Here is an 18,313-nt window from a genome sequence, read left to right as displayed (position 1 = left end):
TGTGCCAGTTTGCTCAGATTAGAGTTGTTTGCCAACAGTAATCCTTCACCAACACCTTTACTTCCAACTCACTGTCAAATCACTTGATAACCTTTCTGGTCTTAAACTAACAAAAGTAAACCTACTCACTCAATTTCCTACAGACACATGAACAAAAGTATTGTGACAATTGCCACTACAATCACTCGAAGCTAAAAGCTATTCACCAAGAAACGGTTTTTCCTGCCACAAAACCCTACATCCTCAGAAAGTTTTCTTTCCACAACAGCCAAGCACTGCACACCAAAGCTACATAGCTGGGTTTGCAATTTTTGCTTTTTCTGGAGAGCATTGAGACTTAATTTTTCAGAAAGTATGCATGCATTATATGCTCGAAGGAGACAGTTTAGAAGTGACGTCTGGAAACTGGAGTATCAGCATGCTAAGCACATGAGCTCAAACAAGAAATGCCTGAAAATAGGTAAGGCTTAAGCACGATAGACAGGTGACGATATGAAAAATAAAAGGCAAGAGGAGTACACAGATCTTTTCGTAATATTTCATTGTGCTCAGAGGACATTGGCCTGATCCAATGATCTGGATTTCCCTCACACTGGAATCATCACGTGTGTTGTCTCAGCTGAAAAAAAATGACATCAGATCAAAAGAACAGACAGATGAAAAAAAGCAGAAGTTAAGAGCGGAAAACCTGGGAGAGAATTCAAGGTCAGTGGCACGACAACATGTTCTGCGTTGCAGCCCAGAGCAGACGGTAGGATCTCCTTTCTCAATGCAATTTTGCATTTGAGGAGCCTTTCAAAAATTGACCAACAGTAACTCCCAGACCCAAAGAACATTCTTCTTAAAAGGAAGCTGACGTCTTTAATTTCTGCAAAATTCTCAGGAACTTTCTTACAAGCAGCACAAACCCTAAAAACAGTGTTTGTAGTCGACTCTGTAACATGCATTAAACCTGACAACTGCTTTCTTATTGCTCAGTAATGCTACCTGTAATGTCTGTAATCCAGGAGAGAGAAGGCATCAATCACAGAGCCAATGTAACAACACAAAACAGCCTATAGCTATATCAAACAATTGCTATAAAGCCACAAAATTGTTTTTTATTTCAAATAAAAAGCCACTTAACTAAGAGAGAAAAAAAATCAGTACACAAGACAAAGGGGAGGAGGGAAGGGGGAACAACGAAAAGCCCCAAAAGCACACCATACACCAGATTTGTGCCACGCCTGACCGTTCAAAATTGAAATTGCAAAGACTTCCAGATGCTTCCCCTTTTTGAATCCTGCGTGACAAGAGACAATGGATACTGTCTCCTTTCTCCTGCAAGCAGTGGGGGTACACTTATCTCAAGAATAACAACTCAAAAGAACAGAGATGTACTAGGAAATGTGCTCAGTCTAAGGTGTCACCAATTTTCCTGACATTCATTACAAAAGCAACAAACCTGCATAAAAATAACACGGTTGACTCAAAAACACAGCAAGAAGAGATGCTACAGTGCTCTAAAGCTCTCTAACTGACAGAAACTGGAGCTAGGATATTCTCTCCTCTGGCAGAGTTCATTCTCCCTTGGACTGATGTCCAAGGTTACGAAGCAAGCCTGCCATTGGTGCAAACACGACAGCAGACTTGACGCAGGGCTACTTGGGTACTGCGTGACCCATCAAAGCCCTTCACCACATAGGCATAACTACATCATTTCCAGTCCCAGCTTGCTTCACAGTCTGCTACAGTGTCTGTACTAACGGGGGGGTACCTGGAAGTGGCTCTGCACAAACCAATTGTCATATTACATGTATTTTTCTCTTATAAATGACTCCCATGGCTCCAAGTAATGAAAAATTGACTGTAAATACAAAAAGATTCTGAAAATGCATAAACATTTATCAGAGATTAGCATTTCAAGTAATTAGAGGCAGAGCTGCTGCTTGTTATGTATGTGAAGTAATGCCATGTAGTTGAAATGGGATGAAGGCGCGCGTGAATTAATTTTACACTTATCGCAGCAAACGATCTTAGCATCAGATAGGCAGCGAATTTCATTAAGTACACTTTAACCATATTAGTAAGTGACTGTTTAAAAAAGTTGTAATGGCAATCTAGAGCTAAATTAAAAAAAATTGTCAGGGCTAACATGAGAGTCATATATATACACACACGAATCTACACCCCCATGGTAGACAATAAGCAGTCCACGAATCTCAGGAAATCTTCATTTTTCAGACACACCAATACATGGTGAAACACCACTATTATTCTTCATTAGTTTAGCAGTGACATCTGCACTTAGACCATCTCAGCTAAGGATTTTTAAACAGTATAAAAAATGAGTTTCTCAATACGTGTTTAGAGTAAAACATTATTACAGCCATTTAAATGAGAAATAAAATCATTAACTTTTTCAGCAAGTAAGTTGCACTCTTTTAAAACATCAACTTACATAAAGCATCGAAAGGTTGATATTTTATGGTTTTTAGACAGCCTTCCCTCCCCTTCGATCATCAGGGGAACAGTCAAGCAGTTACTATACAATCCAACCACTGGACTATGTCTGAAAACAAACAAAAAAATCACATTGCTAAAAGCAAAAGGTTTCACTTACCTTTATCTCCATCTGAAATAAGATCTCGTTCTCCCTTTTGAACAACTGTCAAATTCCCCATGGCTTGGCTGAGTCTTAATACACATCCATGATGATCACTACTGTCTACGGGGTCTCTAAGCTACAACACAAGAATTCCATACACAGTACGTATTTTATTACTGCAACAAAAAATTCTAACACACGTCACTTCAGCATGTGTAGGGAAAAGAAAAAGCATCACCAGCAGTCTTCCCAGGTATTTTTATTCTATACCCATTGCAGTGCCAAAAATACCTTAAAAAGGGTCTTCTGTAAAAAAGAGCTGTTTAAGAAAATGCATCGTTGTGGCAATTATCCCCTGGAATAGAAACCCAGACAATGCTCATCTTGCATATATGAAACAGCACGTAATGTTTAGTCCAGTAATAACGTGTTCATCTATATAAAGACTACAAGACTAAACTTGCACATACTTTAATTGAAAAAAGGAAAATAGCTCACCATAGCTTCATATAGTCTACTAAACTCCATATAGTTTGGAGTAAGAATAGCTCGCTGGTAGCCTTGAATAATAGAAGGCTGCTGGGAAATAAGCCACAGTCCATCCTGCAAAAAACAGTAAGAAGAACACCTTCTCAATAGATTCTTAAACGTCAAGCCACTGAATGAATCAAAAATATACTTACAGCATCAATAATAATAGGAATTCCTTTGAGTTTCGATTTTTCTATAATACCCTGCAAGAAAAAATGTAGATAACTTTAAGAAGCTTGCTAATTTAAAGCTTGTAACATCCAAAATAAATTCTGCATTTTCTTCCTGTCTAAAAGGTAGGTGCTGTACAGTAAATCTGGTCATATAAGTTGCTTTTTCAGAGTGAAATAAAAAATGCTGTTATGATCTTCAAAGTAAGAGAAGACATTTTCGTATCAACTGGTGATTTTACAGCTGCTTTGCTCTCTCCCAGTTTGAAGCAGTGACAACAGGGTTTCTACAGCTGACACCCTAGTGTTGACAAGCAAACAAACAAAAAACAATCCAACTCACTCTCCCTGATCTAAAAGGCTATATGCTAACTGAAGTCATACACAGCAAACATATATTTCCAAATTAAAAGAAAAAGTCCAAATAAACAATGTCATGATAAAATTCTACCCATAACTATAGTACTAATCTTAGCTGTCTTTCTGATGATGCCCTCATTGCAGTACTCAAGTTCCTATACAACAAACACCCTGAGACAAACAGTACATAATACGTGTCATTCCACTCACGACCCCAGAGGATTTATGCCTTCAAAACAAAAGCAAAAAGGTCAAGAGAAAAGACTGTTTGCAAAACTGTTTCTCAGCAAGCAATATGTACCAGCAGACTGCCTGCCCTTGTTTTCTCTCCTAACAGAGCAGTGGCAACCAACAACTGATACTCAAGCTTTTTTAATGAGCAATGAGCGATAATCAAGCTTTTATAATGTTGGTCATTACTAACTTCTGTTGTTGAAGCTGGAGAGCTTACCTCTTTCTTATATAAGATAAGAGAGAGTGGTATCCATCCAGAAGTCTGACAGTTTTTGTACATTATTAGGCTTTTCAGATCAGCTACCATATGGCACCGAGCTCCACAGGTTATCAAGAAATTAGGTAAGGAGTAAGGAAGAAGCATTTAATTAACTTCCAAGGTATTGAATGTACCTCTGTTCTTGTATTGTGGTCAAAAACACAGCCCACGTTGCTTCCTGTAAATTATTAACTATGGAATCTACACATCCTCACTCCTACATGACTTTTTTTTTTCCAGTTTCAGTAGAAATGTTTCCCTTCTGCTTTGAAATGGATGACCAGAATCGAGCAGCATGCTTTAACCCAACATTACTTTTGTTTGCTTAGGCACTGTTTTCATGTCGTAAGTGTGAGACTGAAACACTACCCACCGCAACAAGCCTGAGGACATCTCTCAAAACACAGCTGCAGCTAAATTGGAAGCCACTACAGAATATAAACCTTTCCATTACATGCACACCCTTGCACAGGTCTCAGCTTGGGCTGTTTCACAGCCCACCAGGTGTCCATCCTTCTTGGGGTTCCAGGGAAATACCACAAGTCTTCATTTATATTCAGCTACTTAAATAATTTTGAAGCAATAACAAGTTTTACACAACTCATACCATTCAACTACTACTAAATTATTCAAATTTACAGATAAGTATATTTAACAGCTGTGCAAGGAAGGAATCTTAGAACATACCTAGAATTAGTTGTGGCATATTGAAAACTAGCTAGCCTTTCTTTCAAAGATTTTAAGAAATTCATGAGATGGAGTCATTTCTTTATTCGTTAATATTAATCAGTACAGATGTGCACAGCTCAGATTTCCTTCACAGAAACTGTACCGCTTTGCCCCTACTGTGTTCATTAACAGTTACATTTAATTTGACTCGCTTGGTTATAATAAAATACTGCTGTGGATATGGCACCCTGTTTTTTTTCTGCATAAATGAATGTTATACATCTAAAAGTCCAACTACTTTTGAACTGTACTAGGCTCTTCTGATTAGATATCAGACCGCACTGAACCCCAGAGGTTAGCAAGACACTATGTAAGAAAGCTTTCAGATCATCCCCCGGAATTTTTGACAACACAAATACCATTCACTGCAACCTTATTTTATAACCAGTTTTAATTAGACAGAATATTTTTGCTCATTGGCAGCTTCCCCAAACCCTTTCAGTACACTTCAATGATTGCTGTCCCATTTCCAATTAATATGAATCCTCAGTTTATTACACTATGTCGGTTTTAGTACGCCAATCTTCCATGACGGTTTGTTTTTTAAAACCAAAAAAGATTTCCCCTAATGAAGCCTGATGCAAGACACAGATCTCAGAAGTCAATATCCATCCAAACGATTCTCCTAACTTCATTATGATCAATCCAGTGAATTAATTTGGCCAAATGTTTTCTGTTTCTGAAACAGTTAAGGTCTGGCTGTTGCTGTTACCATCTGGCCCCTTTTCATGTTTTCTCACTACTGCCATTTTGCCTAGTGGTTAGAATTTCTCTACATATCTAACAATAGGCTAAATCAATGAATTCTGAAGATCCACTGTTTACCTAAAGATTGTATGCTTAATAATAATAATAATAAAAAAAAAGTGGAAGCCACAAAGCACAGAAGTATACGTACAGGTAAATTGCTTCTGGAAGGTGAGGTCACTGGTACATTCTGGAGAAATAAGGCATTTCTTCCTAATAATGTTTTGAGCTCCCACTTCTCTAACATGCCCTCCACGATCTATGAGAGACATCTGACCTCTACTCAGATGTAGTTAAGAAAAATCTACTGGCCAAGCAACTTTTGTTGTGTACTGAGTCTCTGAGGTATCAATTTCTAATCTAACTTACTGAAGCGATCTTTGCTTTCTCTTTCTCTCCTTATAAAACAAATAATCAGGGGATACAAAGTTCTTTGCCTTGTTTAGAAAGCTCATTTTTTATTCCAAAAACACAAATCCAAAAGTAATTATTCTCCTTTCCTCCTGTTCCTTAAACCCAGACAGAAGCTGCTTGGAGACAGACAAGGAACCTCAGAGACAAAGCTCTGGGGAGAGGAGTAACGTGGTAACCGTAAAAACAGAGATAAGAAAGCCCCCATAAGACAACCACCTTTTGAAGGACACAGCATTCATTGGAGAACCTCTGCTTCCTGTGACTGGGGACAGGACTCACCTCACCTGCTGCCATTTAGGGGTGAAATGGCTCACCGTGAGAGTGCCATCGGCTTAGACACTGCATTTAGGGCGGGATGCATCGCCGGCAAACATACCTGTCCCTCCTCAGTTACCACAGAGAGGGGAGAGAAAACTTAATGCTCTGTTTCTAGACATCAAGAAACAGGTGAGACAAACCCTGCTTTTAAACACTCTATTACTGCAAATACCGCATACAATAATTATTTGAGTAAGAGGGGTATAGAGCAGTAATGGTTACATCCTCCTCTATGCGGGGTATTTTATTTATGGAAGCACCATGAATTTTCAGCCAAATCTGCCTCTTCATATTTGGCACGGACTTTCCCGTGTTAATACTTGCGGCATACAGAAAAATCTTCTCTGCTAATTGTATAATTAATACAGCTCAGACTAACTACTTTCGCACCAAAATGTATTTAATGGTTTCTAATGGGACTCTTTGTATGAGCAGGAGCCATCTGTTCACTTTTATCCCGTGTAACAATTACTTATATGCAAAAGGATATAGAAGAGAACATTGCTAATTAAAACTACTAAGAAATGTCACCAGGAATGCACCTGATATCAAGTTAGGGCAGGTTTCCAAATGCCAGTCACATAATTAAACAGCATCGCATACAGGTATCAATGACAAAACCAAGACATTGCCCCTTCCCCTCAAATGGCGTTTTGAGCGTTAAGATTTTGGAGATTCTAGCTCCAAGATATTCCAATGGACTACATTGAACCTACACAGAACCTACTATGCTGCAAAACCAGTGGTTCAGCTTGGTGCAGAAGAGGGCAGGAGCACGCCCTTCACTTGGGGTCTCATAAGCGCTCAGGGACACCCAAAATGAAGGACTGGCCTGACAGGGCAACCTTGGCACTGGTCACGAAGCAGAGAGGACAACAAGGAGAAGCAAAAGCGATGTGCTGCCGTCGTCCAGCTTCACAGCCTACGGCCAGCTGGGTTAGCCAAGATATCAGAGACTGAAACCCAGACCCTTCCTCTGTGATATTCAGTGAGGCCCGAATTTCAATCTTCACCTTTCATATAGAGAGCCCTAACACTTTGGGGATTTTGGACAGCCTTTTGTCAGAGGTACTGAGCTTTGTAGTCCTGCTGCGCACGGAGAAGGCACCAGGCAGCACAGTCCAGGTGAGCCTCCACAGCTTCTTGCAGAACTCTGCAGTCAGTCTGGACACCTCCCTGCAAGCCCACAAACCAGCAATACCATACACACGTCCTATTTACTCTGCCTGATTAAAACAGTGTACAAGCCGGCCCTCCACGGCTCCTTGGAAAAGACAATTATGCATTGTTTTGCCTACACCTGACTTAAATGTGTTTTCCAGCTTTTTTAATTAGATGTGGATTGGCAGCAGCATGCCTGCAATGATTTTCGACATACTATCAGCCGTATCGCTACTTGTGGTTTTCCTGATGAACTGGTTTAGCCGCACAATAACCTTGGCAGTCGGTATTTGCAAAGGGAAGAATCAGGAAATTGGAGCCAATGGTTTTAACAGAAGATTGAATTTTAATGAAATAAACAGAAAACCACAAAAGCAGCATATGACTCAACATCTACCCCACAACAACAATTAATTTTCACTAAGGATACATCACGGTCATCTTTCTACCTTGCACAGGAGAGATATTGTGGGCAAGGTTTCCTTTACTGGCACCAGCAATGAACGCTGCATTTCCTAGGTCCTGCAAAAGAGTCACGTCTTGGCTCACTCTTGGCTAAATTCCTTACCCACGCGTTCAAAAAGAAGTTCAAGACTCAGCATGCTGGATAGCATTGACCACGACGACATCCAAACGCTTCAGTAAGCAGCATAATCTTGTTCTCAGTCCACCAAAACATATTCTAGTGCAATCTGCAAATGCCAAGTATGTTGTGAAATTTTTTGCTAGACGCTCCAAAGTAAAGACAAAATGTCTTAGGAGCGCTGTTAAGCAGGTGAGATCCTTTAAACAACAGCTTGCATGCCTACAACTTGTCAATAACCAGATTTCTAAGAGAGATGAGACGGGAGGCCCATTCTTTAAAAGCTCAAATACCACTTCTGAAATACTGGTTAAAAACCAGGCGACTGGTTTTGCAGTCCAGCAGTACGTGCTGCTGACCTGACTACACTGGACTGTCCAACTAAGCTGGAGTAGCCAGACTCGAGGCAGCAACAATTCCTAGCTTCTGGAGCGGCAGAGACATGCAAAAGGGCAGAACCTGGCACTGGTTATGTCTTGTACAACCATAAATGATCAAAAAGCAATAGCAGCTCCCTTTACAAATAAAACACTACTGGAAGTTGCTACTGCCTTCCAAGGCTCGGAAACTGCTGTTGAAATGCCTTCTCTATTTCCTTGTGTTTTCCACGTGGACCCTACCTACTCTCATCTGGCAAGCCCAAATCCATAGTTTTGCCTGGGAGAAAGAGATACAAAGGAAGAAATAGACAGAAATTTCCCTGTAAATACTGCAGCTGGAAATGTTTCTGCAGCCCCCACCTCTCACCAAGGTGCCCGGGAGTTAAAAACAAGTCCCACCCCAGCACACTGCACGCCAACTCCTACAGAGAGGCACTAAAAACCTGAGGAAACATTTCTGTGTTCCTTGCTTCAAACCTGCAATAATGCAGAGTTAGCATGGCCTCGGCTGCACAGAAGTCAGGATGCAGCTCTGTGGCAGAGAGGCTTGGAAAATGGGCTTGGCAAGCACGAGTGTGTAATCTTGCACAGCTAGAGGTAGACACATATTCCAAGTCCAAGCTGTGCTCAAGGCTACAGCCACGGTTGCTGGGGGGGAGGTGGGAAAGAAGCTTCCCTAAAGAGAGGGGATTTGATACAGAAGGTTTTGAAAATCGTTAAAACTGGAGTTCCTCTGCTTGAGGCTCTTTGCATTGTCACCTTTGTGTCATCCACAAAGTGATGCGAGAATTCATCCTCCTTTCAAAATTCAGCATCGTCAATCAGAATCTCACTTTGTAGCCAACATCTATATAAATTACCTTTAGCTAGCTTAATTGCTTCAGTTTTACTTTATAGATTTCTGTATGCGTAACTATCACTAGCTCGTTAATCATTTTAAGCTCTCAAAGCTTACGTACAAAATGATTAACTACTAACCACAACTCAGGCCACCTGAATGAATCATATAACAGAGACAAATATCCCTTCTTTGACACAAATAGCATCTTTATCTCATGGTTTCTGCTAAATTCAATTTAACAGGGTCTTTTGTCTTTTACCCGTATTATCATATGCTAGGCCCTCCTTTCCAAAATCAATTTTCAGGTGCACAGGAAAGTATTTCTTTTAAGCCAGGCAGACGGTGAAAACAACTCTAAAGAGTACCCCAGTACCTCATCAGGTGCTTTGGGAAATGTTAAAAGCTGCTGTTGCAACTTACAAAGCTTGAAAATGCTGTAAGATGTTGGTTAATCAAAACTGTTCTGTTCCACATTAAAAAAAAAAAAGATAAGAGTGATCCACTTCTGGATTCTCTGTTTGAATTCAAAGCAGATCAGTTGCTGACTTGGAAGAAAACTGCAGCTTAATGTCTGCCTCAATCATATGTTAAATTTTAAAAGAAGTGACATAACCGAACATCATGTCTGAACACAAGAAGAAACACAAGAAAACAAAGCAAAAGCCTTTGAAGTGCTATCCCAGCTATGCAGAACCCGCCCTTGCGAATTCATGCACAACTAGATACCACTTGGGAAGCTGCATTTATGTATTCCCGTCCCTAAACCCATCCAAATCCAGTTTAAGCGATAATCCTGCTTACTTCAATCCAAAGTAAGAATGGTAAATCAGAATAAATAAATGCACTGAGTTTTCACGTGCTGTCTCATCCACTGAACATTTACACTCCCACAGCAAACTCTTTAAGGTTTCCAATTTATGGTTGGTTATGTTAATGTTAAATTTGGCTTGGGATATTCATGGTGAGCTGTTGGCATTTTGTCTTAAAAAGAAACAAATAAACTTAAGTTGAACTGCAGAATTTATCACTGCCAATTTCTTTTTAGCCTTCTTAGCTGAATACTGCTCAGAAAGTTGAAAAGGTATTAAGTACCAGCATTTTGCTTACAAATGCTTTTAGGAATCAAAATCAAGTTAAACAACAATATAAGCCTGCACACAGAAAGCAAATAAACATCCCACTTCACCGTGAATGACTTTCATCAAGACCCATTACATATATTAGAAAATAAATTCTGCTTGCAAGCTGCATAAACCTGTATTTAAGGTCCTGTTAGCATATTTTCAAACACTGTTCTTCTAATCAAGACATTTGTGAGGAAGCCACAGAATACTAATAGTTCTGAGCATAAGCAGCAGTACTGCTCAGTGTAACCAACAGCGTCTTTCTGCTTAGAGCTGGCCTTCCCAAGCTTTATCTGCACCAAAACCGACCGCATCATATCCCAGGAGCTGCCTCACCTTAGGTGAAGATCTCCATGAATTCTGACTCTCACCAGGCTGTCTGAAAGCAATGACTCTTGGCTAGTTAGAGAGTATTTTCTCACCGGATACTACCTGGAGGATATGCATCCGTCTTAGGGGTTGGGCGGGGGCTGAGAAAAATACACAATTTACAGATACATTTTCACAATGGGTGCACACACACGCCCTCTGTTTTTTGTCTCTGCAGTATCACAGGCATAAGACTCCATCCACCTCACCTCCTCCTAGCTGAGGGCAGGAGAAAGAAAGCTGCACGTCCTCGGTGCTACTCAAGTTCCCTACGAACTGCTGAATCCCCACAGCAGGAATCTCCAGAGGATTTTGCAGATGACATAAACAGGGCGGGAAGCACGTGCTCACGTTACACGTAGCGAAAAACTAAGTTCTTGGCAAATAATTTTTCTGCTAATTTGAGTCCACACGAGCGGTGTTCCCAAAGAGTAACGCATCCTGTTGTTCACACTCATACACAGAGGTAGGTATCACAGACGACACTGATTTGACAACCGCAGCATTAGCCTGGGGTGCTTCTCAGATGCCTTTTAATAAATACAAACAGATCCCAGTGCGTTTAGGTATCTGCTCAGATATCAAGAGGAAATCGCTTCTCAAAGCTCATGGAGGCAGATTTAGCTTTACCAGACTGCTCTGACGACAGAAGGTGGCTCCATACCCTGTAGTCCTTTTGAGCTTGTAAAAACCAGTGCAGATATAGCATACTGAAGCATCTGGTCCCTTTCTTACCATCTATTATGGCTGTGAAGTGTTGAGTAAATCCTGATGGCATGAGGCCCGAAGGTGGGAAATTAATCCACATCAACAAAAAACAAAGGCAGAAAGGCCGATACCTCGTTTGAGGTGGGACTGAGAATCCACCTAAAAGGGAAAGCTTCCAATGGACTCTCTGGGTACACTCCATGGAGGGGACCCATGACAATGACCCAAACCTCTCTCAATCCTTGCTAGAAGTAATTAAAGGCAAGACATTTCCATGCAACCTTAACTAGCTACTGATTGAAGAGGGGTGGAAGATGAGCTTTCTGAAATTTATATCCTAGCAGATAGCAGAGATCTTCAAGGAGAAAATAATATCTGAATGACTGTCTCAGGAGCCTCAGGAGCTCAAGCCCTCATCTTGGGGTAAGGGGGCTGGGGGGAGAGGAACAGAAGTATTATCTACCAACAGCAATGGGCAGAAACGGCAGCTGGGCAGGGCCTCAGTCAAAAGAAGAACCCAGGCTGGTATTCAGAACATTTTCTTGGAGCTAAAACGAAGACTGAGAATTGAGTAAGAGGAACAAGCGTGCATTTTGAGAACCCAGTTGATCTTGCTATTAATCATTACCTCTCCTGCAGGAGGAAAGCAAGCACGCTCTGCTGAAAACAGCCATCTACCTTTGCTGCTGCAAGACAAAACACAGGAAGACCAGAGTGGCCGAATGCAGGATTCACTGCTACCAGTTCAGGGGAAGAGGCAATGAACCCAGTGACAACGAAAGATGATTTCAACGTCAAAGTCACGCTTCGATTAAGGATAAGGCTCTTCACAAGGCTGAATGCTTTTCTTTGCTCTGCATTCATGCCAGGAGGAGAAGGGGAAAGGAGATGACAAGAGGCTGGAAACTGATATAGGAACAGCTAAGCCCATAACTTCCTGATTGCCAGGCAGCAGGCAGAAACAGGAACAACCTGAAGCATTAGGGAGTATCATCTACCCTCCCAAAGGGCTCTGCAAGGAATATAGGACTCCTTTCCCAATTCTTCTGAGGAACTGCACTCATCATCCTGGAAGACAGGAACTTGGTTGATGGTACTGGTGAGAATTCCCTTTGTTCCAAACTTGAGGCTACAAAAAAATCACATCAGAGTAAGACCAGAAGTGCAATCATCATCCCTGAAATGGCTGAAGAAAGCGCTCTGTGGTGGGGACATCCAATACGGGCACAACACCTCTTCTGTGTGAAATAAAAGGCGAACAGACAATAGCTTTGGGAATATGCTGCCTCTAAGCAGTGACTGAGGACAATCCCAGGAACCTTGGCCTTGTCTGCACATGACAGCTGAACTCTGTCTCAGAGTCTAAACCACCACCAGCTTGCATACCAGCTGAGGCGAACACAAAGAAGCAGTGGTAGTGTCGCCATTGGCCAGGATCAACCACAGACAATGAAAAACAGATGGCCTGGGATTGCCTACAAGGAAGCTGGCTGTGGTAGCCAAGCTCCACACAAGATGTGGAAACAGCACTACTGAGGACTGAAGCAGAACGGGGAGCAGAGAAGATTCAACCTGGATGCTCCAAAGCTGAGGTGTGGAGCAGAAATGATTTTTTGTTCCTTTCTCTTTCTGGAGAATAGCCTGGAATGCTTATTTGCTCCAGAGATGGAAGGTCTAATCATGCCAAGTCTAGAGCCGCCACACCTGCACGGGATCCAAACAACAAAAAAGGACCCAACAAAAGCTTTTTTTAGCAGATTTTTCTGAACCTGCAGCTCCTGGTCCTGCAAACCTGTAACTAGGAAGCTCTGACAGAACATCAGATCTCACCCAGGCAACTGAGGAACAGTATGTGAGGGTTTTAGCACAGGCTCATACAAGAGAGGTGGGGATAAAACTTGTTGAGTTAGCTTCTTTTAACAGGACTTGTGGATGGAATTACAGCCGAAACCAGACAATCACAGGAAGCCTACAAGTACGTATTCAGAGCACCACTACACTCAAGAAAAAAGTAGGAGGAAACCAATCACAAAGCGCTTCTTTTCCATCAGACTGTTGAAAAGACCTGAAATGCCACACTGCAGGCACACACTGCAGGCACTAAGCATGAAGGAGGCAGACAATATCATAGGGTCACCAAGAGAACAAAGGGTCCTGAGTGAGAAGATGCACCACCTGGTCAGCAAGCACTAGGGCTATTCCATGACAAAAATCACTGTCCTCCGGCCATATACCAGAAACTGCAGGTCGCTGCCTTAGTGCCTTGATTTCTCAATGCTCGGAAGAGAAAAGCAGCCCAAACACATGACTGTTTGGGTGAGCACATTTGTTGGCAACGTGCTGGCACAGTTCCGACAAGACCCAAACAAGAACAGCATCAGAGAGGTGACAGACGACTAGGCCTCATCACTTTAATGGGGCAGAATGAGGAAGAGGAGAAGCCTCCTCCCATCGTCACCGCCACTGTGATACAAACCCCTGAAACAAAAGCAGACACTAATCTGCATCTCAGCCCTGTATTCAAATGACAGCACGCTGAGGTTAGCTTAAAGAGAGGAGAGAAAATTATATACCCAGTCAGCCCCTTGGAAGAGTTTAAAATAGCAACGCTATCATCACTTGCTTGTTTTTTGGAAGGTGAAGAGTGATACAAAGCTTAAAATTCACTGTTGAAGCAAGAGGGAGGCTCAGCCTTTCCTCAGCACAGAGAAACACCAGCCCTCCTCAAGCAGGTAACCAGAGTTCACTTGTCCCCAATTACATGCACTTCTTAAAGCTTTTGGATGAATGAAGAATTTAGAAGATTATGGTTGCTGGATTAAAAAAAAAGAAACACAACACAACTGAATAACTAATGAACACTTACATAATTATAGCGAAGACAAAGAACTTGAGCTTTAATGTGGCTTGAAATTAACAAGGTCAGATCTACAGCTCGCATAAACACGGCCCTAGCATGGAAGAACTACCAAACAGCTTGTCTTCGTTGGCTGAGTTTATTTCTTTAACTTCAAGAAAGCTCAAACAGGACACCCAGGCTGAAGTAAAAGTATGATTGCAATTCACTAAGAAAGCAAAAATTATTTTTAGCAATGAAGAAAAAAATAATAAAGGAATCTTCCACATAATATCTTACAGATAAGAACATCATGACAGATATTTAGAAAGCCCAGATGGACTGAAGAAGCTTATGTTAGATCTTTTAGATATTCTAAACAAAGCCTTATTTTCTTTTGTTTAATTTCCCCTAGGAAAAAAAAAAAAGTAAAAATAAAACAAAAAGGAAAAATCATTGCTCAAATCTTTTTTTTTCTGCAAAAAGAATTCTAAAGAAAGATTTCAAAAAACATCTTTGTTGAAAGTTTACATTCAGCATCAAATTTGATTTCTTCATCAGCTGTAATAATTTTCTTTATTGCCACTCTCCAAAGTCATGTTTTTGGTGTTTTTTTTTGTTTTTGTTTTAGTTTTGCACCTCTATATCATAAAACAAACATTTTTTGAAAGCAGAAGGAGAATTAAAGTAGTGAAGAACTACAACAGCAACTTTCTCTAACAAAAGCCTAGCAAAAATGCCCTCCATCAATCCCAAGGTATTCTGAATGTCTTGGATCGTGTGGTCTCCAGTCTCTTGCCTTCCCTGATTTGTAATTTCACTGTACAACTGTCAACATTTCTGTAATTTCTATTAATTGCACTTGTTAATACCACTGATTAATTCAGTAATAGTCCTCAGAATTCTTTTTTACAGTAATGTCACTCTAATTTTGTACAAAGTGAAATACGTACTTTGAACATGCAGAGATCTATTGGCAGTAATACAAGACATCGTCTGGAGGACTGTGTAAGTGCCTATTAGTTAGAGCACAGAGCTATCTAAGCTCCTGTTTTCAGCTTTCCACTAAGACTTGACAGAAAATAGGATTACTTCTTTATCCAGAGTAGAAATCTGCAACATTTTATAATTAAGACTATTATTTCTTATTGCAAGGGGACACAGTCCCTGTTCTTTGGTTCCTCTCCTTTCACAAGCTGCCAAACACAGCTCCTAAAATTAGAACTGAAATTCATATTTAGGTTCTTACAGTACAGGTGCTCGGCACCTAAGAAAACACAGAGCCCTTCAGAGGTGCCAACATCTATTTCTTAATTAGCAACTTTCACAATCAAAACAGAAGCAAATCAAAACAACTATGTGGGTGCCTGAACGTAAAGTATCACTCTTCATTTTAATAATGAAGACCATAATTAACATCTGCCATTTTCTGTCAACAATATCCAATTAAACTCTTCCCTTTAAATTATAATTGCTACAATAAATACTAACCACTCATAAAAAATAAATATATAGCCTTCTTAAAGAAATAAGAACGAACGAACTACAGAAAGTATTTTATCACAGAGCCCCCCCCTTTCAATCATGGAAATATATTGCAACAATTTTACTTAATTTGTTAGTTGTTAACCAGAAACATCAGTGTAATCACATAGATATGGAATTGGTTAATAAAGTTCAGCATGAAGACATAGAATAAAATAGCAGGAAACATATTACCTTTGCGTTCTCAAGTAGAACTTCATCTCTACCTAAGCCAGGTCCTATGACAACTGAGTGCAGTCGTGGTAACCACTTCTCCACCTCATAGACAGCATTCGGACTATCACTAAACAAAATTAGGGGAAAACAAAAAAAGGCATGTTCAAAAAGGGTTCATTTTAGTATTCTCAAAATCTGAGTTCCAGGTGCAAGACAGAAAGAGCTCTCTCATATCCTGAGTGTCAGGCAATTTTATCCTTCAAATTACCAAACATTTGTAGCCCAGGAAATATGGCATGGTTGTCCAAATAGCTAAAATGAAACATTTCTCTCAATTCATTCCTTAAGGGATACCACATAAAAATGAGGAAATAATTACAAGTATCCCCTAAAGCTATTACAAAATATTAAAAGAAAAAAAAATAGAAGAAAAGGGCAGGGAATCAACAGTTGTTACAGTCTGTCACAGTTCCCTATTTAATGTTTCCCTGTAGAGATTACACCTTGGAGAGAGATCCACCATCTCACAAGTGTATATTGCAGCTTGCTGGAAATTATGCAATTTATTATTCTGTATGGCAAAATGATAAATCTACTCGAGTGCTTTTTTTGTCTGTTGTTTCATAAGCATCTGTTCCAACTGAATTGCAGCCAAACTGTCCCCTTTCCCCAAAAGGCAAGAGACGCAGGAAGCTGTTCACTACGGGTATCATGGGGTTGTAATGTTTAAGATCTCTGTAGTGTTTAGGTTTTGCCTGTGTTGGAAAAACGACACGAATACCCACTGCCAAATGCAACCGCTGCAAGCCAGCATTCAGCAGCTCACCAGAAACGTTTATTTTGTTTGGATCGGTTTTGTTGTGTAAATAGGTCAGAACATTTTGAAAGCACAGCTGGACAATGTCAGTAAATCCTTACTGTCAATACGGAGGGGAAGTTTAGCCTTCCTCCCCACCTCCGGCACAAGTGGCTGATAACAGATGAACATTTTAACCCAAGCACGGGGGGCAAAAGCTCCCTGCACGCCAAGCAAGGAGGTGCTACACAACAGCACTACTCAGGATATTTTCAGCCTGCGATACTTCGACAGAGCTCTATTATTGCGGATAAAAGCCCCTGCATGTTTTTCATAACCGACAGCTGTACCGCTGGGACACACCACTCGGGAACAAGTGTTTAGCCCGGGTCTGGCAGAATCAGCAAATTCCACAGCGATTTCTGCAAGTGCCAGGCAGGAGCCAGAAGCTCGTGCAGCTGCACAAGCGAGGCGGCCTGCTCACGCCTGGCCGCGGCCCAAAGGCCTCGCCACCACCAAGGGCCGCTTCACAAATCCCCGGCGGCGCCCGGGGCTGACGCCACGGGACACGGCTCTGTCAAAACAGCTCTGCGGGGTGGAAGTGACAGCCCATGGCAAGGGCAAGGGGGACGGTGAGCCACGTGATGACACGTATCCCTTCAGGTGACCCTGAAGCAGCTTCCCCGCTAAGCGAGCTGAAGTCGAATTTCTGCTGGAGCCGCACGGCTCCCCCTCATCCTCTAGGCCACAGGGACACAGCAGCGGCTTGAGGATGTCCGAATCACTGGCCCCTACTCCTTCCTACAACCACCTGATGTCAATACAGGCTGAAAACACAAGTATTTCAATCAATATTTAACACACGTATCAAAAAAGTCCCTTTTTCTTTTCTTAATATGTGGTAGGTAGAACATTTGAAAACCTGTCTTTGAACCAAATTCTAGTAAGTGTCAGCATTTCTGAACGCATTTTTATTTATATATTACATATTGAAACTGGTTTTAGCTTTAGACCAGGAGAGGTGATCTATAGCAAAACCCTGCTTTCCTGGTAAGGATGTTTGAGAGGACTGGATTCAAACCAGTTCTGGATAGCGGAAGACAAGTACACAAAATAAACGTTACTTTAAATAGAGCGAAGATTGTACCAAAATTTCCTCTGCAAATAATAAACTTTCTCATGCAAATAATCTCAAGGTAGAAAGTTTACTAGTTTCTTTATATTCAGACTTCAAATAAGATAGTTTGGTCTCCAACCCAACCGATAATGTACGCTCTTCAAAACAAAGCCATCTCTTGGGAAATGAACAGTCCAACACGAAGCCACTCCTGCTCACTTTGCCCCTGGTAATAATAATAGAAACCTACTGTAGAGCTTTTCATCTTCAAAGCATTTTACAAACATGACGTTTCACATAACTCCTTCGCAATTCCGCATCGAGAAGCAACCCAAGGCACATGAAGGG

General features: G+C 41.1%; 1 protein-coding gene across 3 annotated transcripts in view; it reads right to left on the bottom strand.

Moving 5' to 3' along the window:
• Positions 1 to 18,313, bottom strand: part of NAXD (NAD(P)HX dehydratase) — a 49,017-nt gene that overhangs the window by 10,498 nt on the left and 20,206 nt on the right. For all 3 annotated transcript variants that reach the window (XM_035565588.2, XM_035565590.2, XM_035565589.2), the window contains 4 exons: positions 16,071 to 16,179; positions 3,271 to 3,321; positions 3,086 to 3,190; positions 2,603 to 2,723 (listed from right to left, as the gene is read on the bottom strand). In XM_035565588.2, coding sequence (XP_035421481.1) covers positions 2,603 to 2,723; positions 3,086 to 3,190; positions 3,271 to 3,321; positions 16,071 to 16,179 — 386 coding nt within the window. The remainder of the gene's footprint in view (positions 1 to 2,602; positions 2,724 to 3,085; positions 3,191 to 3,270; positions 3,322 to 16,070; positions 16,180 to 18,313) is intronic.

This window comes from Cygnus atratus, chromosome 1 (assembly GCF_013377495.2).
Source record: "Cygnus atratus isolate AKBS03 ecotype Queensland, Australia chromosome 1, CAtr_DNAZoo_HiC_assembly, whole genome shotgun sequence".
NCBI classification, from domain to species: domain Eukaryota; kingdom Metazoa; phylum Chordata; class Aves; order Anseriformes; family Anatidae; genus Cygnus; species Cygnus atratus.
This window is presented reverse-complemented; position numbering and strand designations above follow the sequence as displayed.